General features: G+C 33.3%; 1 protein-coding gene across 1 annotated transcript; it reads right to left on the bottom strand.

Annotated features, from left to right (window-relative positions):
• Window positions 1-10,435: 10,435 nt before the first annotated feature.
• LOC143066440 (neuromedin-U receptor 2-like) lies at window positions 10,436-20,443 on the bottom strand. Its single transcript, XM_076239366.1, has 2 exons — window positions 20,361-20,443; window positions 10,436-12,039 (listed from the first exon to the last, which is right to left on the bottom strand). Exon 2 carries the CDS (start codon window positions 12,027-12,029, stop codon window positions 10,620-10,622), a length of 1,410 nt encoding a protein of 469 aa, XP_076095481.1. The 5' UTR covers window positions 12,030-12,039; window positions 20,361-20,443; the 3' UTR covers window positions 10,436-10,619.
• Between the last annotated feature and the right edge of the window lie 4,239 nt (window positions 20,444-24,682).

Raw genomic sequence — 24,682 nt, 5'->3', positions numbered from 1 at the left:
TACATGATATATAAGGCATGAAGATGTTATATTTACAGATCAGCTAAAGTATCTATAGTAAAGGATCCTACAAATAATGTAAGATACAGTCACAGAAAATAATTATATTTATAAGCACGTCTGAGCCAGTGACAACTCTACAACAGATTTATCCATCGGATCACCAGCAATGATGGCGATACATGGCTGTGTACATTATGTATATACAACTCGTCTAAACATCAACCCAACAATGTTGGATCTGTAAATTTGCTTTCGCAAATTTTTGGTTCTTCCCTCGCCGGGATTCGAACCCATGCTACTGAGATATCGTGACACCAAATCGCCTCGCTGTAACCGGTGCTCTAGACCACACGACCACCTGGGCTCCATAAAATGAAGCTTTCGGTGGCCGGGTGTTACCTTTCCACGTCAATTTTAATCTAGCGTCGTACTACAGTACATGATATATAAGGCATGAAGATGTTATATTTACAGATCAGCTAAAGTATCCGGCGAGGGAAGAACCAAAAATTTGCGGAAGCAAATTTACAGATCTAACATTGTTGGGTTGATGTTTAGACGAGTTGTATATACATTATGTACACAGCCATGTATCACCATCATTGATGGCGATCCGATGGATACATCTGTTGTAGGGTTGTCACTGACTCAGACGTACTTATGAATATAATTATTTTCTGTGACTGTATCTTACATTAATTTGTAGGATCCTTTACTATAGATAATTTAGCTGATCTGTAACAATAACATCTTCATGCCTTATATATCATGTACTGTAGTACGCCGCTAGATTAAAACTGACGTGGAAAGGTAACACATGCCCACCGAAAGCTCTTTTTTTGAGAGCCCAGGTGGTCGTGTGGTCTAGCGGGGCGGCTGCAGTGCAGGCGATTTGGTGTCACGATATCACAGTAGCATGGGTTCGAATCCCGGCGAGGGAAGAACCAAAAATTTGCGAAAGCAAATTTACAGATCTAACATTGTTGGGTTGATGTTTAGACGAGTTGTATATACATTATGTACACAGCCATGTATCACCATCATTGATGGCGATCCGATGGATACATCTGTTGTAGGGTTGTCACTGACTCAGACGTACTTATGTATATATATATATATATATATATATATATGTACGTATTTATTGAATCGTTTTGCACAAAACTACATTTGTAATTTTAAAAATACTAACCATGTTATCATTTTATTGCAAATATGGTGTTGAAATCATAACATATCATGACATGGATTCTTTTAGTTCAAATGCATATGAGTGACGGATATTTAGAAAGATGTTACAAGAAAATAATAAAATTGTTCCTATAAAATACATGAACCACCAAGCAACTTAGGATAAAGATAATGCAGCATCTGTTTACTATAATATCAACACACGATAATTTCAGCTGCTTCCTGTGGTGTCGTGCTATTTGTCAAAGAACTTATAATTATGAAGGAGAAAGTACGTGTTGCTCCTTTATAAATTCAGATCAATGACCTGAAATTGTTTTCTTCAAGTTAATGAATGTGTCTTATGAATATGTTGATACTTAACAGGATTTCTGCGTTTCACCTGAAAGTTGCTAATTAACCATCCGAATTTCATGAAGTTGACAAATATAAACCAAATAATCAATTTCAAAATATAACCTATAAGGAAAACATGTTTGCCTAATGTTCAGTAGCAAATATGTTTAATGAATATTGAGGACGAGGGCACTTCTTGATTTATTCAGTTTACCACGATACTGGATACCAAGACTTGAAAAAACACTTAAAAGAACGGCACTTTGCCCACTCCCATGGACTCCCATGTATGTTCAAAAACGCTCTTGAGACGTATATCATATTCAAGGTCTTTTGAATGGAAAGACAGACGGATGGATGGACTGGCGGAAGGAATCTTGTATTAACTTGTTGCTTGGCCGGCGTTGGCTATACTTTTGTTTTATCTTTTTTTTTAATTTTTTTATCTAAAGCTGTTCATCTTTTTTATAAGCTTTTAATTTTCAAATAGTTTTAGGCTCGAGCATCAATGAAGATACATTTATTGTAGAAATGCGCATTTGGTACAGAAAAATTGATACTGTAAATGGTACACATTTAGTTGGAATATCACAGTTACTTTTATAGGAGATTTATTAAGAAAAAGAGTCCCAATACAACCAAAGCCACCTCATAAGATTCGTCACAAGATGAAACGTTTTAAAAATGATTAAAAATTAAAATGATTCTTATGAATAAAAATTATCACTGCCTGTTAGTATTTATGGAATAACTTTCACCAGGTATGCTTGTAACCGAAAGTGTGGAAAGCCAACTACTAGTAAATATCACCTTCTGGGGAATGAAGTCCAGACTAAAATATGGAAAGCAAATAACAACGGTAGAAATCATAAACAACTAATAAAAGAATTGTGATCTACCAAATTCGACGTATCAATAGGTTTGTAACACGATAGATGTCACATATGGAGCAGGTTCTGCTTCCACTTCCAGAGCACCTGTGACAACCCACAATTGGTGGGGTTCGTGTTGCCTCTTTCTTTTTTGCCATTGCATTGTCAGCTTATTTTCGACTTATGAGTTCGAATGACCCTTTGGTGTCTTTCGCCTCCTTTTTAAAGCTCTCTGTGTTTTTTTTTCACTGGAAGATAAGACTATCAGTAATTCTATCGATCCATGACATTATATTCACTGGTTTTTTTTTCATTTAAAGAAAATTATAGCAAAAACAAAATAATGAATGATTGCAGAAAAAGATCATTTCACTGATTCCGCATACCATTCATGATGGGAAAATTATAACCATAGGATCCATCTAGAGGTTGACCATGTTGCTAAATGCGGTGTATGCAATTTCTAACACAAAGCGAGGCTACACCATCTCGAAATGGTTTTGATGAACATACATATAGAAAGAAATTAGATGAATAATTCATCAGTTCAAGAATAAATGAAATATCTCTGAAAATAGAAAACGTTGTAGAATTAACAGAATATAAGTTAAATCCATAGTAATTAACAATAATGCGCACAATACCAAGTGGCGTCACAAACACTATATACGCTATCATTACAGATATTAACATCGTTGTTGGTTTCACAACTATATTCCTGCCATTGAAAATAAAAAGTTTTGATTGTTTATGTTTGGTTATGATCAGGCTGATTATGATAACTGGAGTAACGACGAACAATACTAACAAAGGCCCAATGAAATACAGTGATACTCCAACGTTTAGCATATGATGGTAAACTGTTATTGCATGAGAGCTATTTTTATCATATACATCCGGATTACAGATTCCATTCTCGTCGATTTCCGTATAGTAAGCATATCCGACATTAAATCCGCCGATGATTCCTGTTACTATCATTATTGTAACTAATGTATATTGCTTTGAAAACCAATACTTAACTTTAAAAGGAAGCTTAACAGCAACAAGTCTTTCCAAAGCCACACAAACAACAAACCAAGATGATGCCATCTTACCAGTTTTATGTATCCAGAAATAGAACTTGCAGCCAACAGCAGAAAACGTACGCAAATCGAATCCCAAGTACCTTATGACAGACATATTTTTGAAGGGCTGTGTACATAATACGCTTATATCAGCGATTGCCAGTGCAATTAGGAAATACTTCGATGCAAAGTGAGAGAACGTGTTCGTATTCATCAGAATAATTGTTATTATGTTTCCTGGAACTCCTGTTATAAGACATGCTGGTATCAACACTATATTTATATAGTCTAGAACTGCAAATGATTCTGGTGAAATATTCAAACTAATTGCTGTTTTGTTATTAATGAGTTTATCAGGATAAGATGAAAAGTTCGTTTCATTCTGGAACATACCATGGTTCATGATCTGAAAGACAAAGAAACAAACATAATAAACCCACTTCTTTGACGTCTGTCTATTGTTAGAACTGTACAGTATTTTTCAAGAATTCATTGACCACTGTTCTAACTTATAAATAAGTTAAAGTTCAATCTCAATGTTTCTTTAGAAAACTTATTACAAACGGGATATTCAATTCTCATTTTAACGGAGATGTTATTTATAGAGCGCGAACATTTAGAATTGATTTGAATAATCTTAGCATTCAATCGATCGATCTTAACAAAAAAACATGTTTCGCATTTGCTGCTGCAATATGCACGAAGTTTTTAAAGCAAATATACTCCTTTTACGCTACAGTTTTAAAACTAAAATGGCCATACATTTTCAAAATTGACAATAAAAGAATAAAAAGAAAGAGATATGCTTGCCATTGAAATAATTTCCACTACAGTCCAAATAAAGTGAATGTGAGCAGCTTTGGGTTACCATACAACCTTTAAAATTGAGCAAAACTGATACCGTATATTCAGCTACAAAAGGCTTAAATATGACAAATTGTAAAACATTTCAAACGAAAAAATATATAACAGATCATAAACAGAAAAAAACAGACATGACTGACAGAAAATCCTGAATTGGAGACACATGCACTTTTTTTAAGAGTTAAGTGCCTGTGATTGAAGGTTCGGGACACGAACTTTTCTATTGTCACAGTGTTTTGTTCAGAAACACCATGATATTGTTTTAATCTAAAAGTACACACATACAACAGTCCCACTTTGAACTGTTAATTTACAGTCGGAGGCTGTTCGAAAATGAAAACTTGTGATAAGTACATTCAGATGAAATTGGTCCTTCCTTTTTATTTGTACTTGAAACGAAATATTAAATCAATATTCAACATGCCTCGCATTTCTCCTTGTTTTTAAGTCTGATGAAATAAATATTTGTAATTTTACCCTGGGGTAATGAATGATTATTCCATATTTTTATGACCAAATTAGGACACATTGTTTTATACAGCTGTGAATATCTTGAATATGAATATACTTGAATCCTGAATCTATAAGAACAGTTTTATCCTTTACATATAGCTGTAAAAGAAAAGGCAATATAAAACAAAATGAAAAATTAACATCGCTTACCTTGTTAGTTCTGATGATTTATAAATTCTGGTAGATGCTTTAATAAACCAACATAGCATGTGCATATTACGACAGAGGGTAATATATAACATGGTTATAGTTTGACAAATTAATGAAGTACATCTTCTACTAGAACATTCTTTTATGATCCATTAACATAAGCAATGCCGGAAATCCTCAAAAGGTCATATGTCAATCACGCATAATCACACAATACTCTACTTAGGAGCGTATGTACATAAGATATTCATATAACTACGTAAAAGTAGTCTGTCGTGCTTGTACACAGAAAGGTTATATGTGCTTGCTGTAATGTACGAATGCTAAAGTGTTTGTTATGTTCAATTAAGATCAAACATTTTTTAAGTGACTATCAATGATATTAATAGAAATATATTATTGACTGGACATTATCGTCTGTACTTTTTATTACCGGTCTTTTTGTTGTGTTGCTTAATTGCTTGCGAACGTGATAAGCAAATTGACAATGATCGACATAAATTAACAAAGGACTACTAGCGGTTACCTCCAGGCCTCAATTAAACTGATTGAAAGATTATGTCTTCATCATTATGAGTTTTTCAATATAAAGTTTAGGAAATTATTGAACCAATTCATGCACATACACTCAATTAAGATCTCTATGCACGATTTCTTTTAACAATGATTACGAATCCAGAACATAGAAACTTTCGTGTTTGATTGCCGACATTTACCGAACGTGACCTTAATAAACAATTAACACAGAACCAGTGGTGGATCCAGCCATTTAAAAAAGGGGGGGTCCCAACACAGAGTAAAGGGGGGGTTCCAACTATATGCTCCAATTCAAATGCATTGATCGGCCAAAAAAAAGGGGGGTTCCAACCCCCGGAACCCCCCCCCCCTTCCTGGATCCGCCACTGAGAACCATGGAGGACGTGAAAAATGAGTGAGATAATAGCTGTGTTTTTTTGTATTGTCCATGCGTTTCCATTTGTTAAGTTTATTGCATTTTCCCTTCAGAATGATTTAACACTATCTTATTCCTACGTTTGTTTAACCTTTCTTTTATCACAGTTTCCCACTCGCGCTTTCGTTTTTGAAGATTTTGATGAGACGACGGAGTTTTATTAACAGAAAACTCCATGTACATATACACATGTTTTATTGTAGAACCTATTCCACGCTGTTTTTTTTTTAAGATTTGAAGTAAAGTTATGACATGTAAATAGTGTTTGCTATTGAAAACCTATGTATCATTGATTTTACATTAAAGTTACTCGAAATATTTTTATGATACCAATGAATGTTTAATAATAAAGAAAAAAATCCAGTTGGATACACATAATTCTATAAAGGCTTTAACTTAGAAAGATGTTCCCATGACAGCTTGTTTTGTTTCTGTTTAAGACCATTAATTTATAATATCCTTAAGTAAATAGTTATTGAAATGGTTGTTGTATTGTATACTCTCGTGAATACATTTCAGTTTTTAACAAATGAAGTTTCTTTGTTATAACATCGTTTCATTGAAACATCAGGATGACACTAAACAATTACAATGATGTTTTACGAATTCTTCAGAGATTAGTAACCATGACGCATCAGTTCTATTTCCTGGTTCTTCAGAAGCAGTGTCACGTACTTTCGAGATAAAAGTTTGGCTTTGTTAAGGATATGTAAAAAAGGAGATGTGGTATGATTGCAAATGAGACAACTATCTACAAGACCAAATGACACAGAAATTAACAACTGTAGGTCACCGTCCGGTCTTGAACATTAAGCAAAGCCAATACTGCATAGTCAGCTATAAAAGGCCCCGAAATGACACGTTCAAAATAATTCAAACGAGAGAACAAACGGCCTAACCTATGTACAAAAAATTGAACCAAAAACAAATATGTAACACATCAACAAACGACAACCACTGAAATACAGACCCCTGACTTTTGAAATGCACATACATACCGAATGTGGAGGGGTTAAAAAATGTTAGCGGGAACCCAACCCTCCATTAACCAGGAACAGTGGTGTAACAGTACAACATAAGAACTAACTATAACTACAGGCTCTAAAGAGCCTGTGTCGCTCACCTTGGTCTATGTGAATATTAAACAAAGGAAGCAGATGGATTCATGACAAAATTGTGTTTTGGTGATGGTGATGTGTTTGTACGTCTTACTTTACTGAACATTTTTGCTGCTTACAGTTATCACTATCTATAATGAACTTTGCCCAGTAGTTTCAGTGGAAAATGTTAGTAAAAATTTACAATTTTTTAAAAATTGTTAAAACTTGACTATAAAGGACAATAACTCCTTAGGGGGTCAATTGACCATTTCAGTCATGTTAACTTATTTGTAAATCTAACTTTGATGTACATTATTGATGTTTAAAGTTTATCTCTATCTATAATAATATTCAAGATAATAACCCAAAACAGTAAAATTTCCTTAAAATTACCAATTTAGGGACAGCAACCCAACAACGAGTTGTCCGATTCATCTTAAAATTTCAGGGCAGATAGATTTTGACCTGATGAACAACTTAGCCCGTGTCAGATTTGCTCTAAATGCTTTGGTTTTTGAGTTATAAGCCAAAAACTGCATTTTACCCCTATGTTCTATTTTTAGCCATGGCGGCCATCTTGGTTAGATGGCCGGGTCACCGGACACAATTTTTAAACTAGATACCCCAAAGATGATTGTGGCCAAGTTTGGATTAATTTGGCCCAGTTGTTTCAGAGGAGAAGATTTTTGTAAAAGATTACTAAGATTTACGAAAAATGGTTAAATATTGACTATAAAGGACAATAACTCCTAAAGGGGTCAAATGACCATTTCGGTCATGTTGACTTAGTTGTAAATCTAACTTTGCTGAACATTATTGCTATTAACAGTTTATTTCTATCTATAATAATTTTCAAGATAATAACCAAAAACAGTAAAATTTCCTTAAAATTACCAATTTAGGGGCAGCAACCAAACAACGGGTTGTCCGATTCATCTCAACATTTCAGGGCAGATAGATCTTGACCTGATAAACAATTTTACACCTGTCAGATTTACTCTAAATGCTTTAGTTTTTGAGTTATAAGCCAAAAACTGCATTTTACCCCTATGTTCTATTTTTAGCCATGGCGGCCATCTTGGTTGGTTGGCCGGGTCACGCCAATCATTTTTTAAACTAGATACCCCAATGATGATTGTGGCCAAGTTTACTTTAATTTGGCCCAGTAGTTTCAGAGGAGAAGATTTTTGTAAAAGTTAACGACGACGGACGACGACGACGACGACGACGACGGACGACGGACGACGGACGACAAGTGATGATAAAAGCTCACTTGGCCCTTTGGGTCAGGTGAGCTAAAAAGATAACTGAATTTGACAATGTATGGAATGTTTTTGAAAAAACTTTTATTGAATACCAGCTAATGTCTTTTTTGTCAATTATTTTAAGTACTTGATCTATGTTGATGGCTGCTACGAAAGAAATATGTCTAGTTAGTTTTGCAAATACTTTTCGACATGAATATGTGATATCTATGCTGAGTTCACACGTAATTCGAATTTGATTTGCCTTCGAAACGTTTTACGTCCTAACGTCAATTTTAATTCGAATTGCAAAATTTGCGCATCAAATTCGCTTTACTGTCCAAACGACGTTAACTTCTAATTCGTATTAACAAAAATGTGTTTCTAATGCGAATTGGATAATTCGAATTAAAAATGAAGAGTGTGTGAACGCGATTAGCGAATTCGATTCGCATTCGATCCGAATTCAATTCGAATTAAATGTACGTGTGAACGAGGCATTGAAATATAGATAGGGATGTAACTGGATAATCCTTTTGTGCTTTTTTGTTTTTTTGTTTTTTTGTGTTTAAAAATAAAATAAAGATGTTTTGAAAAAGGCTTAACTCATCAGATGGATACAATTAGAAATACATCTAACAAAAACACCGAGTGGACGTGGCCGGGTTCTTGTATATGATTATCCCAACAACAAAAGGACACGAAGTACTGATATAAGAGTACTCGCAGTTACTGACAGCTAGTTCAAAGCCATTAACAACTAATAAAAAAAATCGTGCATCGAAAACTAAAATCATGCATTTAAGACTAGAACATGCATCTAAGACTAAATTATGTTTTTGATTTTTTTCTAAATGAAAGAGTTTGATAGCTGTGTTAAAAGGATGGCGTGGTTTCTCATGTTTTCGTTTTTTGGTTCCAAAATGATTTATTTCCATATGTTTGCCTCGTTACAAAAGAATATTCCATATAGTTTTGATTGCTCAATCAATACAGAATCTGTATGTTATTATATACGTAAAAATATCTTTCTTTGTACCATTAACTTGATTTTGTAAGAAATAAAGAATCTTGTTTAACATTAACTGTATATAAATACCTTGCAGTCGTTGCAATTTGTTGATGAAAAAAGGAAATAAATTAGAAAAAATAGCAATCCTTTTTGCTTGCGTTCAACTCGTTTCAGCTCTGGTGAATAGTTGTCTGAATATCAATCATACAACATTTCCTTATATTTATACTTATTCATCCTTAAAACCAAACACCAAAATACAGAATTTGTCTATTCAATTCCGAGACACCTTTAAAGAACAGGAAATTGGTTTGAAAATATCACCTTTCAAAAAATGTAGGTCTATCAGAGTTTAGACAAACCAATTAGATGAGACTATAAACGATAGAAAATTTTACAATTTCACGCAACACAATGTGATCTTCTGGTATGTTGAAATATTTCAAACTTAATTCATAGTCAATACTTGTAACTCTCATAATTAATTACCTCCATTGCGCATCTTCTAAAATGTACAGAACCTTAGTATGTACGCGATTCAAAATAGTCATTCAGAATGAACATCTGTATGATTATCATTCAGAATGAACATCTGTATGATTATAGCTGTATAACTCTTTTTAGAGTGGATCTTGTTTTATATGTGAAGTTGTAATATTGTGTAAATGTTTTGTAATAGGTGAGACTCAGATAAAGTATTGCCGTCGGTGTCTTGTAAGCCGGACCTTCAAACGTCGACAATTGAGAGTTCTTGATCACAACAAATAAGATATAAACCAAGCGACTATCACTATAATTTTCAACAGATTTTGGCATATTATATATACAAAAACCTTTTCAAACTCAAATACTACTTACAAGCTTCCGGAGCACCTGATATCACCCCCAGTTTTTATTTTAGGTGGGGTTCGTGTTGCTCGGTTTTAATTTTCCCAGTTGTGTTTTGTGTACTATAATTGTTTGTCTGTCTGTCTGTCTTCTTCTTTTTGAGCCATGGCGTTGTCAGTTCAATTTCGATTTATAAGTTTGAATATCCCTCTGGTATCTTTGCCCCTCTTTTACAAAGTGAGTGTCTAAGTAAGAGATTCAGTTAACACATTGATATCTGGAAAAAACATAATATCAAAAACATTCGTTTTAACATTTATTTCCAGAATAAGGTGAAACAATAAAAAAAGTAGTTTGTCTGTATTCAAATTAATTCTATCACACACATCTCTATGCGTAAAGTTTTTGGTTTTCAGCAAGAACATTAATTGAATAAATAATTTAAATACATATTTACATAACTTTCGTCCCAATTTTTAAATGTAAATCATGGGACATTATTATAAATCACTGTATTGTTACTAATTTTGTCTGGAGTCGCACAACCTTCTGGTGAACACATTCCGTTTTCATTATCTTCTGATGGAGTCGCGCTTCCATCTGGTGAATTTGTACCTGTTTCATTATCTTGCTCTTGAGTCGTGCTGTACACTGGTGTACACGCACTGGTTGCGTTATCGCCAGAATCTTGCAAAACTTTTAACGACGATGCTCTTTTCTCTTCGTCTATGGGTTTTTGTTTTTCTTGTGTTCCTTTGTCAGATGATTTTGAAATCTGAGACGACTTTGTTTTTGAATCAGTTGATCGGCTTCTTGAGGTCAATCTTTGAAGTCCGTCCAATATTTTATCGAGTCGCAGAATCTGTGATACTCCAGCTCGAAATGGACTGGATGAACAGACGTAAAGAAAGAAGTTCACGGTATAATTAAGCTGTTCCAGTATTTGAGAGACGTCCCGAAAGATAAGAAACTTCTTTGTATTTTGTCCAAAAGCATCTACTCCTATGTAGAAAGCTATATTATGCAATGCTGTGATCGGGGTAACAAATATGACGTATGTAACCATGACGGAGACCAACATTGTCGTGGCCCTTGTTAGATCGGAGCTGTTTCCTTTTGTATTTGTCAGTTTCTTCCGAGCTTTGCTGCGTCTTACTAAACTGACAAGAATTATGGGTGTAACTGTTACTATAATGATTATAGGAATCAGAGAATAAAGACTAGATCCAGCTGTTAGCATGCTCCTGTATAATGTCACTGCTTGTGGGTCCTTCTTATCAAAACTATCAGGATTACATACACCTTTGCTGTCAATCTTTGAACAATATGTCCAACCGGCATTAAAGCCCCCAATGACAAAATAAACAGCTGCAATTCCTATCAAGCAGTTTCGTTTACTGAAAAAGATCTTTACCCTAAACGGGAACACGACTGCAGTGAATCTTTCCAGACATACATAAACAACAAACCACGACGACGTCATTTTCCCCGTTCGAAAGAACCAGAAGAATAATTTACAACCATCTTCGGATAAAGCACGTAGATCGCGTCCAAAGAGCTCTAAAACAAACATCTTGTTGAAGGGTTGTGCCAGAAGGAGCGTCACATCTGATACAGCTAAAGCTGCAAGGAAATAACGGGATCCCATTTTGGTAAAGGCTTTGCTATTCATTATGAATATTGTGATCAGATTTCCAAAAACTCCAACTACAAGACATGTTGGTAAAAGGATAATATTGACATATTCTAGACCCTCTAATGCATCGTCGTATACGGTTCTCGCGGATATAGCGGGTAATTCGCTTGTCTGACAAGTTATATTGCAGTAGACTGATGATGTATTGTCCGCTGAGGTCTTCAATGGTGTTCCCGATGTATTTTGAAACAAGGGTTCCATTGTAATTGTTCTGGAAAAAATACAAAAAAAATGTCATTTAGTTGAAGGTGTTATTCAAAATCAACTTTATTCAAAAATGTTTATATCGTTCATTAAGTCTCACTTCTGTCGTACAAGAAAAGTGTTTGATTATTATAGTATATGTATACGTTTTGAATATATTAATAGCTTATACGAATAAAAGTTAAGTTTAATAAGAAAGAAATGTAGAAAAAACCTTAAAGTTTGCTGTTATGCAAACATGTTCTACTGAAGGTAAATTTAAACAAGAAGTAATTGTAACAGGATGCTGTTACGAAGTCTCCCAAACAAAGCTCCCATATTCTTTTGATTTTTTTAATTGTCCCATACAAGAATACATATGGTTTAGGGGTGGGAATCTTGACCGTTTACAAGTTTTCAAACAAGAGGGGGTGGGGTAACCCCCTAGGGACTTCCCTTTTATTTCATTGCATTTGTTATATTGTCCCCTACAAGAATAAATGTTTCAGGGTTGGGGATCTGGACCGTTTACAAGATAATAGAACATTCTCAAATTGAATGGGGTGGGGGTGACCCCAGGGACTTCCCTTCAGTTTCATTTGATTTGTTGTATTGTCCCCTACAAGAATATATATGGTTTATGGGTGGGGAGCTGGACCGTTTGCAAAAAAATAGAACATTCTCAAATTGAACGGGGTGGGGGTAACTCCAATGCTCTCCCTATATTTCATTTGTGTGTTTTATTGTTCCATACAAGAATATATATGGTTTAGGGGTGGGGATATGAACCATTTACAAGTTTTCAAACAAGAGGGGGTGGGGTGACCCCCTAGGGACATCCCTTTTATTTCTTTTCATTTTTTTTATTGTCCCCTACAAGAATATATATGGTTTAGGGGTGGGGATCTGGACTGTTTACATTATAATAGCACATTCTCAAATTGAATGGGGTGGGGTGACCCCCTGGGACTTCCCTTTTATTTCATTAAATTTGTTTTATCGTCCCATTCCAGAATTTATATGGTTTAGGGAAGGGATTTGGACCGTTCACAAGATAATAGCATATTTCCAAATTTGAAGGGGTGGGAATGACCCCCAGGGATTCCCCCAATATTTCATGTGATTTGTTTTATTGTCCTATGATCATTTCTGAAGACTGTGTGTGTTTATCACTTAAAGTTTTCAAGTTATATTGATTTGAAAATTTTCGAAAATAAAATCCCATAGGGTTCTATAGTAAACCCCTCCCTTCTTTCGGCCCCCCAAAATACCCCTTAATAGACCCCATTGCACACACGAACGATTAATGGCTTACCTAGACATATTAGTCTAACATTTTATGAAACCTTAAGTAAATCTGACAAGTGGTTTTGGAGAAACGCTGCGGACAAGTTCATTTTTTAAAGTGGCGGAAGAAGAAAAAGAAGAAGAACTAGATTTGTAATTGCTAGCAATAACGGATGGCACCCTTCCCCCATTGCCAGGTGAGCGGCAGCCAGTTTGAAAATTCCAAAGTCAAATAGTGCATCTACAGATGTCAAGTAACATTTTTGCAAAGTTTCATTAAGTTTGAAGCATTTTGAAATTTTGGATATTTTTGCTGTTTCCATGGTAACGGCGGCCATTTTGAATAACGGATGGCACCCTTCCCCCATTGCCAGGTGAGCGGCAGCCAGTTTGAAAATTCCAAAGTCAAATAGTGCATCTACAGAAGTCTAGTAACAGTTTTGCAAAGTTTCATGAAGTTTGAAGCATTTTGAAATTTGGATATTTTTGCTGTTTCCATGGTAACGGCGGCCATTTTGAAAATTCCAAACTCAAAAGTCAAGTCTACATAAGCTAGGCAACATTTGTTATAAGTGTTATTAAATTTAAAGCATTTTGAAGTTTTTCATATTTTTGCTGTTTCCATGGTAACGGCGGCCATTTTGAATATTCCAAAGTCAAACCCCTGCTGCAATTTTTTTCCTCCATTATCGTATACCATTTAATGTCTCTAGAATAAATTTAACATTGATGTTCTGGAATGTTCTGTGAAAATTCAAAGTTTTGACCTTTTTGCATTGTTTCCAAGGTAACAACAGATATTTTGGAAATTCCAACGCCAAATGCCACATCTTCCAATGTTGCTCATCGTTACTGTGAAGTTTCCTGAATTTTGGAGCATTTCGAAAATTTCGAAATTTTTGGAGTAGTTTCCATGGCAACATAGTACTTCCAATGATCACCAAAATCATCCAACACCTGTATATAGTGGGCACCTACATTGTATTAAAATATAATGATTCTGAGATAAAGCATACCCAAACAGTTCACCAAAACAAAAAACTGGATTTTTTCACATTTGTTCTGTTTCCATGGAAACGGTAGCCATCTTGAACCATTCCATGCTTCCTGCAACTCTGCACCTGGGGGTCCTTACTATAGTAGAGTTCCATCAACATTGGTCCATTTGATTTCGAGAAATCACCTGGACAAAATTTGTTGCAAGAAAAAAAATAATAATAATAAGAAAAAAAAGAAACGTAGAATAACAATATGTCACCCCAACTCCGTTGAGGGTGCCATAATTAAAAACCAATTGTTCAGAGAACAATTGAAGGTCTTTCCACCAGTGAATATCTATTTTGATATTAAAATATTAAAATCAGTCTAAAATGTCAGTTCATATGGCTTTATGATGTGTAGATATGAATTTAAAGCCAAGGTCAAAATCTAGAACGTCAAATTAACCTATAACCTTGACCTCAATTTGAGGGTCACAAACTGAGGATATCAAATCAAAAGACCCTAGGTCTCTAATACGTATGGTTAATAAGTTATATCACTTTACACATAATTTTAGATATGATAGGGGCAAAAACTCCCATTCATTGTCTACGCATTTTTCAACTAAAATTATTAAGTTACGACATGTCAAAATAATTTGTCGATATCTTATACGGTTTCTGGAAATGAGTGGAAATAAGCCTAATTCAAAAATTAGAATATGACCTTGACCTTTGACCTTGACCTAATTTTCCTTTTTTTGGACCAAGGACCTCAAATCAAAAGATCCTAGGTCTCTATCACTTATGGTGTTCCAGTTTAAAATACATTTCAAAATTTCAAATACAAAAGGGGAAATAACTCTCATATGGAGCGTTCATATTGCTTCGGTCGAAATTGGACAAATCATGCGAAGGATATAACGAGCAATTTAATAAAATAAATTTGTCGTAATCTCTTACGGTTGCGAAGGAGTCGTGATCACAAGGAAAACAGTGTTTGGGGAGATAACTCCTACAAAGAAAAGTATTCGGTTACGCAGGGTAAATTTCAAAAGCGCATAAACTGTTCGATATCATATACCAAATAGAATCGAATTCATATAAACAGTGTGGCTGTGGACATTGATTGGCGCACTTTAATATCCCATTGACTGGGACAGATTAGGTGAACGTTCGTCTATAACGCCCATTGCTCACGACGTCCTTAATGTAAACATTTAAACCGTGGGGTCACCAAAGGTTCTCAACGCCTATATAAAATACTTCATTCGAAATACTAATCAGGAATTTGTGTTTTGATTTATATTGATTAGTTAAACGTCCTTTACTTGTGTTTTTGTTATGTTTCGACAATCAATTTTCATAATAAGATATCGCAAAGCCATGTTCTTTCAGAAAAAAGAACGACTTACTGGCTTTAAAAGTTGCAATGCATGTATTGATTGATTATCTTTTTCGGATGTCAAAGCGATTTAACAATTGCGATTGTCGAGTTATGTAATCTTTTAACTTTTATCTGGTCTAATTTTATTTTAGAACGAATGCATAATCCACTTTCAAAAGTTGTGCAAATACGAAACATAAAGACAAAATATACTTCTGCCCTGTCTTTTTCGTACTTATAAATTATTGGATAGTAAGAAAGCTATTTGGATTAAACCTTGTGAAATTTGCATGCATTTACGTTATTGTAGTGGCAAAATGTATCATTTGGTGTATAAAGGAAACTTAAACCGTTCTAATATACTGCTACTATACTTGTGAAAAACACTTGGCAACAGAAACGCATTCATCTTATCTATATAAAAAAATCGACCCAATTTACATAGAAATGGACGTCTTCGTGCATTTGTGATCGCAAATAAAATATGTTCCGGACCTTATGAGTATTTGGACCATACGCGCATGACCATACCCGTCATTCGCGTACGGTCGGACCATACGTGTATGGTTGGACCATATTAGTATACCCTTATGGTCATGATATATGCGTATGGTCCAAATACTCATATGGTCCGGAACACATACATGATATTCTGTGCGTTGTCGGTCGTCTATTATTTTTTTTCTTTTGTTGATGGATTTGACGTCTTTCTGTGAGTGATTATTTGTTCATGACTTAAAACTTACTTGCAAATAATTTAAAACCAAGACTTGATTTATAAAAATGTCCAAACAAACCATGATTTTTTTTAAACATACATCACAGCCATTGCAAAAGGCTAAAATTCGCCAGGTCTTTAATTTCAACTAAGTGAGTTGACTAAATTAATGTTGCGGACCATTTTCCAATTTCCATGCGGTATCCCTATTTTTTTTTCGCTCATCTTTTATGTTTGTTTTTTTCATGCCAAGACCTCTTGGAGCTTTCATTCTATAAAGTGTGTATTTTGCTAATGGTCGAAGGCCATACGGGGACCTATAGCTTGATAACGCCTGTTGGTCCCTAGAAAGAATGTGTCTGATTGTCTATCACACTACATATTCTTATTTTAACATGCAGTTATATCTATGATAAGAATGAAAATTGAATTGTCATTGAGACAAAAACCCAACCAAAGAGCCAAAAAAAAAAAGAAAAAAAAAGCCCAAGGCAACATGTAGATCTTTCGTATCAAGGGAATTGCTATAAATATATTTATTTCAGGTTAATAGTATTAGGCCATACTCAAGTTATAAAATAGATCTTGTCGTCAACTTTTGCAACCAGCTTCTATGTTTCTATAATGCACTGTTCATCTTTTTTGGGCTTCGACTTTTCCATTGGACAGACAATTTTGCTTTCGACTATTTTAAAAAGATGCATTTTTTTACAAAATCATACAAGTAAGGAGTCTCTGGCCTTTGGTAGTGTTGTATGTTAATTAATGTTTGTTTATTTATTTGTTTAGGAAATAAGTATGACGTACATTTTCACTGAACTAGGACACTTTTTATAATAGTTTTTCGATATCGCTCGGGCAAAAATAATCACGAATATAATGCCTACCCATGTTAAAACTACAATAAAGTATAGTTTGCATCAATTATTTCTTGAACCTACCATTTTTTTTTGTCTGTGTTGGATTTGTGTGGAATTAAAAAAACCGAGTATAAACTACACAGTGCAGCTTCCAACAAGAATACAAGATTTAATGATTTTAAAAATACAACCAAAATTAAAAATTTGCTCGCAGCGGAAAAATTCAACAGTTTGATTTTCATTGAAATAAAATAATTGTTATGATTTACACACCGTTACTTTTTCCAATATAAATATTCGAACTATTTTGTTTGTTGTTTCCTTTATAAATTTACATCATTTTTAAAAAGACCACGTGTCTTCGATATTTAGAAGACTATAAAAGCGATGTTCATTATCTTTCTTCTACTGTAAGTTTAATTTAGTTATTTTGTGTCATAATTGCCATCTCGTATATTTTAAATTTGTATAAAGAAGATTCAGGTTGTCTTATACGTCAATGATACACACAAAAAAAAAACGATAACAAATAAAATAAGGTGCAACATTCATTCTCCATGAAAAGAATACATCACATGGATGTAATTTTTGTAAGAAAAATACCAATTTCGTGAGAAGTTGTGTGTTGGACTTGAAGAGCCAAGGCAAACTGACAAATATCTGAATGAACGAATCGATTTATGGTATATAAAAAAAAAACAAACCCACATGGTTAGCATTGAATAAATAGAAGGCCACTCTTAAATGATCACAACGTAGAAGTTTTTGTTCTCTTAATCAATAAGATATTTTCTGAAATAACGCGGGTCTCCATTAACTTAAAAGTTTTTTTGTTTTTTTTTTACCATGAATAAACTTTTTATTATTATTATTATTTATTGATATCAGCTCTGGACATTAATATTCTTAAAAGTGAAACTGTTGTAAGTGATGGTATAACAATTATTTAAAATAAATTGCTTAAATGATTTGTGAAAAGAAAGTTTCATTTTATGTATCAAAATGTGTAACAAATGATTATTTAAATCCCCACTTGAAGGCCTCCGATAGACTGAGTGAGCATAAAATCATCGCCCACGACAAACAAGTTATAGGTAAAATTTTCAGTACAATTACTAATAAACGTTTTACCGTCGACCACACTGTTATGAATTTCATTCTATCCAAGCGACATATTGCGAAACAAATATTTATCGCAAGAACAAAATTAGGCAGAAGAAAAAAAAAATAGAAGAAAAACAATAGGTCTTTCCACAGAAAAGTGGAAAGACCTTATAATAAAAATAAGAAGAACTGAGCAAAAACAATAAGTCTCCAAACTTTGTTTGGGAGACTTAATAAAAGGGCACAGGACGTTTGCGCTTTTTTACCTGTAAAACGATAAGACATTTGCGCTTCAAATATACTATGGACATTTGCGCTTTGGATTTTGATTCACCTATATTAAAGTGATCGTACATTTCCGCTTTTTACCTATGTATAAAAGAACTTAGATGTTCAAAATTTGCAGACTACCTGATAGAAAATTATGTGACAGTTGAATCACGATTTTCTTGACACATACTGCTATGTTTATCTTTTTGAAGAGTATCATTGAACAACAGTCGGTGAATTACGTTATGTTGATAAACAGGCACTCCAGTCAAGAACTGAGAAAGAGAAACTTGATTTTTGTATTTGAAATAAGGACGAAAACCAGTCAGAACAGATAACAAGAGCTAAATATTTTCACTCCTTAGGCTTTAGATATTTAGCGAAAACTGACCTGTGATGACTGTACGTGTTTTATGTCTTTAGAATGTTTACTTTTAGCTGTATATAAGCTTTTAAACATATAGCAATGTGCTATGACCTGAATGTTCTATGAAATACACTGTGAAAGATTTTTAAACTTTTAACCATATAGAAAATATGACTTTTACTCTGTCAGGTCAAACCTGCCGGTCCCAAGCCGGTATAAAAGAGGAAGTGATAAATACAAAAAATTGCAAAAGCGCAAATGTCCTATGATTTGAAGCGGAAGTGTCCAAAATAAAAAGCGCAAATGTGCTATGAAAAAGCGCAAACGTCCCGTGCCGAAATAAAAAGAATTGACTTTAATTAAAATAAAAAGATTAAGGTAGCTTGGTATGGGCTCTATCAATAACTAACAAAACACAAAAATGAACACAAATAAATTGTAGGTGTGTTGTAAGCGGCGATTTTAAAAAAGATATTGAAGTTTCAAATGTGTATTCGTGCTGCTTATTACAACAACAAGATATTTTTTAGGAATTTGATAACATAGAATAATAAGTATTTATGAACTTTTTATTTTACATTAGTGATCATGTTAAAAATATTGTCAAAGTTTGAATGAAAGAACATGTAGGGTATTCGAAGACGTGACCTCAAATGGGCGACAAAAACAAAATTAATATTTAGGATTAAACGACTAAAAGTATAATAATCGAAACACGTTGGCTTACACTATTTTTGCAATAATCTTTAAAATTAGTCCAAGACTTAGTTTTAAATGTTTTAAAAAAAATATTAAAAGGTCGAATGTTACAAAAACAGTCTAAGGTCATTTTAACTTTGTCAATATGAAATATTAAATTTCAAGTTTAGAAAATCCTATGTTATAATGCAACAGTATTCATATTACAAACTTATATAAAAATAAATGAATGATATTTATAAATATTAAACATTGTTTTCTAGTTTTAAATTATTTGAAGTTTTAGCTAGAAAAAAAATAAAGAAAGATCGTCTTATTTATCACTGTTTTTGTGTGCATTTTTTTTACAATAATCGAAGGAAAAATACACTTGTATTGGTCGGTGTTACTAAACCATTAGAACGTACAAGTATGTTCGATTCTTATTGACCTCCTACTCCCTTCGTTATTCAAATTTTTTTTTTCAAAACATAAATATGAAAAAAAGTTACATTGCGGTTTTGATTTAACTTTTTGACATGCAATTTATATCTAAAAACATTTTAAATATACCAAAGAAAATCCTCGGAAAATACATGAAACATTATAATTTACATCAAATATTGAATATTTTCATAGTTATAAGAAATAGCTACTTTAATAAATACAAAAGAAAATAGATAAGTAGAAAACATTACCTTACTATGATCGCTCAAAATATTTTGGAACTTTTAGTTTCATATCTGGGTTTTATATAAATTAATCCTATTTATTACTTTGATTTACCATTATGACATATTTTGGTGTTAATATATATCATGCTTTAATGCAAAGAGATGTTCATAATTCCAATGTTAGCAGTGATTGTTTCGATAAAAGTGTAAATATTCTTAATCAAGAAACGAAAAACGAAAAGAATCAAATGAAAACATTAATTGTGATATTGACTTGGAATAACAAGGTAGCACCTATACGCGAAATAGGTGCGAATAACAATAGCAATATTCAATAATTTGTATTTAACACTCTTCCTTAAGCCAAAAATATAATAATGTACCAGTGAAAGAAGCAGAAGGCAATAATTATTATCTTCACTGTATTCATCTAAACCATTTGATTCATACTGAAACAACGAATCTTATGTCCCCTTCCGTTAAGATTTTTTTAACGGAAATGTTTACAGAAATAACTAAATATCATTTCTAAAAATGTTGTTTGAACAAAGGAGTAGGTCTGGTTTGGCTGATTTTGGCCTCAAATTTCAGGTTTATCTGACGAAAAATTTGTGACACTTTTTGAACACTTAAGTGTCTATTTCAGTTGATTCAATTAGTTGATGTGAAAGATTATATCTGATTTACTCATGAAAAACGCTCCGATTCATGCTTAAATATGAGAAATCTATCAAATATGCCAAAAAATGTCACTTTTCAGATGGTTTTGTCAAAAATGAATGTGGCCGCATCCGTGTTCATCCTCAACCTTTATATATGTTATGTATTGTCAAACACAACTTACATTTCAATATCAAGAATGAACACAAATGCGGCCACTTTCATTTCACACTGAAACCGTCTATGCTAAAATTCTAGAATTTTGAAGATCAGTAATTTAGAATGTCTTAATGATGCTAGTACCCGATATATGTGCATTGTATTGTCAAAAACAGCACATATTTATGAAGCAGAAGCATACTACTTTCCAATAAATAACAAAAGGTTTACATTTTAACAATTTTGTAAAACATCTATATTTTGGGGCCAAAACGGCACCTACTCCTTTACGAGGTAGGGAAATTAAAAGTAAAAAATCATAATTGTTCGCTGCTTATTACGACCAATGTATATCTATATAGTATATTTTGATAACACAAATTTTAAATAGATTTTATCTGTAATGATTATTATTACTGAAAATATTTTGATTTCGACATTTAGATGCAGTTAAACGAGTTCTACATTTAAATACACACAAAATTTCATAAAATCTAATACCGCCATGACAGACGCGCACACCAGAAAGTTTAAATTATCGTTCTTAGCGACGTTTTACATTTGCGCCGATCTGCATTTCATTTGCGCCGATTTTTTTCTTTCATTTGCGCCGATTTTTCTGTTCATTTGCGCCGATTTTTTTTTTACCAGTAAATAACATATGAATGTTATATTTCATTTATCATCATTGACCTCTTCAATTAGCCAGTTGTGCTTTGCTTTTGCGCCAATTGCCATTTCATTTGAACCACTAACCATATTTCATTTGCGCCAAAATAAAGCATTTCATTTGCGCCAATGATACAGATAAATACAGGTAAATAGTATTAAAATAGTACGGAAGCGTAAAATAGTGTTATTCAAATATAGGCACTTTTAATAATAAAAATAAATACAAAACAGAATTATGCAAATCAAGTTTTTCTTTTAGTGGTCCAAAAGTGTGGAATTCACTGTCCAGTGAAATTAAAAATTCAAAAAGTATATCTGTATTCAAAAACACTTACAAGTCATTTTATTTTTAAAAGTGTTAAATTTATAAGTTAAACAACAATGTATACCATAGGTGTTTTTGTTGTTGTTGTTATATTACTTCATATATATCTATTGTTTACATGTGTGTATTAATAGTAGATTAATTATTTTTTATTCATATTGTTAACATTGTACATAATTATGTATGTAGAGAGCCTTATTGAAAATTGGTTTAATCCAAATGAGTTACTCTCTTTAAATAAAGATATTATTATTATTATTATTATTATAATAATAACTATGAATCAATGCAATTGGGGAAAACTAGTGGCTTGTTTGTATCAGAATCGACAATGTCCAGCTTGACACCTAGCTCAAACATGTGAATTCTATATAGTTTTGAACCTAAGTCACTCTTAGTTTTATTAGATCCTTAGTTACCCAGGGGTAATACTTTATAAAAAAATCTTATTCACGATGCAGCAATGAATATTTAAACTTTTTCGTTATGTATATGTAAAATGGCGCAAATGTATTTTTTTTTTGCGCAAATGAAATATAACCTTGTGGCGCAAATGAAAGATTGGATTTTGTAAGAATTGGCGCAAATGCAATGTGCCCGTGCAAATGATATATATTGTCAAACATAACATGTATATGACTGTTGTCCTCTGCTCACCGCTTTGAGGTGCAAATTAAAGAATGACAATTTAAAAAAATCGGCGCAAATGTCATAAGCCCGTTCTTAGGCATTGCATAAAAAAAACCCACCAAAAATATGCAATTCATTAATTTACTAGTATTAGATTTATAAGAAAAACCCATCTTCAATGGGTAAATTCATGTCAATATGATTCAAGACATTATTCAACTATTTATGCAAATACTGAATGACAAACAGAACTTTATACGTCAATTTTATGTAATGGTATTGTGGAAGGTTTGAACTTTCTCCCCATATAAAAAAATAATACAAAAATAAACTAGTGTTATGAGTCCGAAGCACTTTTTTAGTTTCATTCTTCATTCAAATCTAAATAAATACCGAGACAAGTAAAGTCTCTAAGAGCTACTAAGTAAATTACCGAAAGGGACTTCGAGTGAAGGCCAAATCATGCATGCGAGAACTTTTCCTGAGGGAGCCAGAACCTTAGTTTCTCATTAAATTCTTAAGTTATAAAACTTATTATCGTTTTGTATGAAATCTATTAGAAACAGTTGTAACAATAACATGCGATCGACATTCATTGTCCTTAATTAACTTATTTAACGACATCAATTCTTGCTTTTTGTGGAACAGGTATGCCCTGTGTCATCTTTAGAACTCGTGGCTGAACGTCCCCATTCTCACGAGCAAACCCCGGAAAAAGAGCTCGACACAATTCCCCCGATTAAGGGTACGAACAGACATCTTCAAATGGCATCCACGGTTGTGCAGGACATACTACAGAAAAAGATAACACGCAGTCTTAATTCGTTCCACATACCATCCTAATTTTATCTCCATTTCCTTGACATAGTCATTTTTAGTCTGATGGAATAAGCAAGCAATCAATTAGGTTCCTAGAAAGACTTGACGTAACTATATATTTATAATAAAATTGAGAAATGAAATGGGGAATGTGTCAAAGCGACAACAACCCGACCATAGAGCAGACAACAGCCGAAGGCCACCAATGGGTCTTCAATGTAGCGAGAATTGTGAGAGGTGTCCTGCAGCTGGCCCCTACACATATGTATACTAGTACAGTGATAATGGACGTCATACTAAACTCCGAATTATACACAAGAAACTAAAATTAAAAATCATACAAGACTAACAAAGGCCAGAGGCTCCTGACTTGGGATAGGCGCAAAATTGCGGCGGGGTTAAACATGTTTATGAGATCTCATCCCTCCCCCCATACCTCTAGCCAATGTAGAAAAGTAAACGCATAACAATACGCATATTAAAATTCAGTTCAAGAGAAGTCCGAGTCCGATGTCAAAAGATGTAACAAAAGAAAATAAATAAAATGACAATAATACACAAATAACAACAGACTACTAGCAGTTAACTGACATGCCAGCTTCAGACCTCAATTAAACTGATTGAAAGATTATGTCTTCATCATATGAATATCAGGCACAATCCCTCCCGTTAGCGGTTTAGTATCATACTATCATAAAAATATATGAGAAGAACATAACCCGTGTCATGCCAATAACGGTTTAAAAAAAAAATGTGTTTAGTTCCGATGCAAAGACCCTATAAGTGAATCAATATTAAAGCCAAAATATGCAATCTTTAATGACCTGACAACAGTATCGTAACTATATCCCTTCTTAATAAGTCTGTTTAAAGGTTTTGTAAGCTTTTGAGGTGAATACTGAGACATTTTTGTGCTTTGTAAAAAATATTACCATAAAAGATTGGATGTGAAATACCAGAACGTATAAGATGTCTGCATGTTGGGTTATATTTACGAATTATTTCCTTATACCGGTGATAAAATTTAGTAAATGTTTTGACCAGTTTGTGATATCGAAAACCCTGGTGTAATAATTTTTCA

The sequence above is a fragment of the Mytilus galloprovincialis genome, chromosome 3, assembly GCF_965363235.1.
Source record: "Mytilus galloprovincialis chromosome 3, xbMytGall1.hap1.1, whole genome shotgun sequence".
Lineage (NCBI taxonomy): Eukaryota > Metazoa > Mollusca > Bivalvia > Mytilida > Mytilidae > Mytilus > Mytilus galloprovincialis.
Note: the sequence above shows the minus strand (reverse complement) of the source record. Positions and strands in the feature narration are given on the sequence as shown.

Bases quoted from the DNA above. Each gene is read 5' to 3' on its own strand.
- LOC143066440 (XM_076239366.1), bottom strand. From the start codon at position 12,029: ATGGAACCCTTGTTTCAAAATACATCGGGAACACCATTGAAGACCTCA.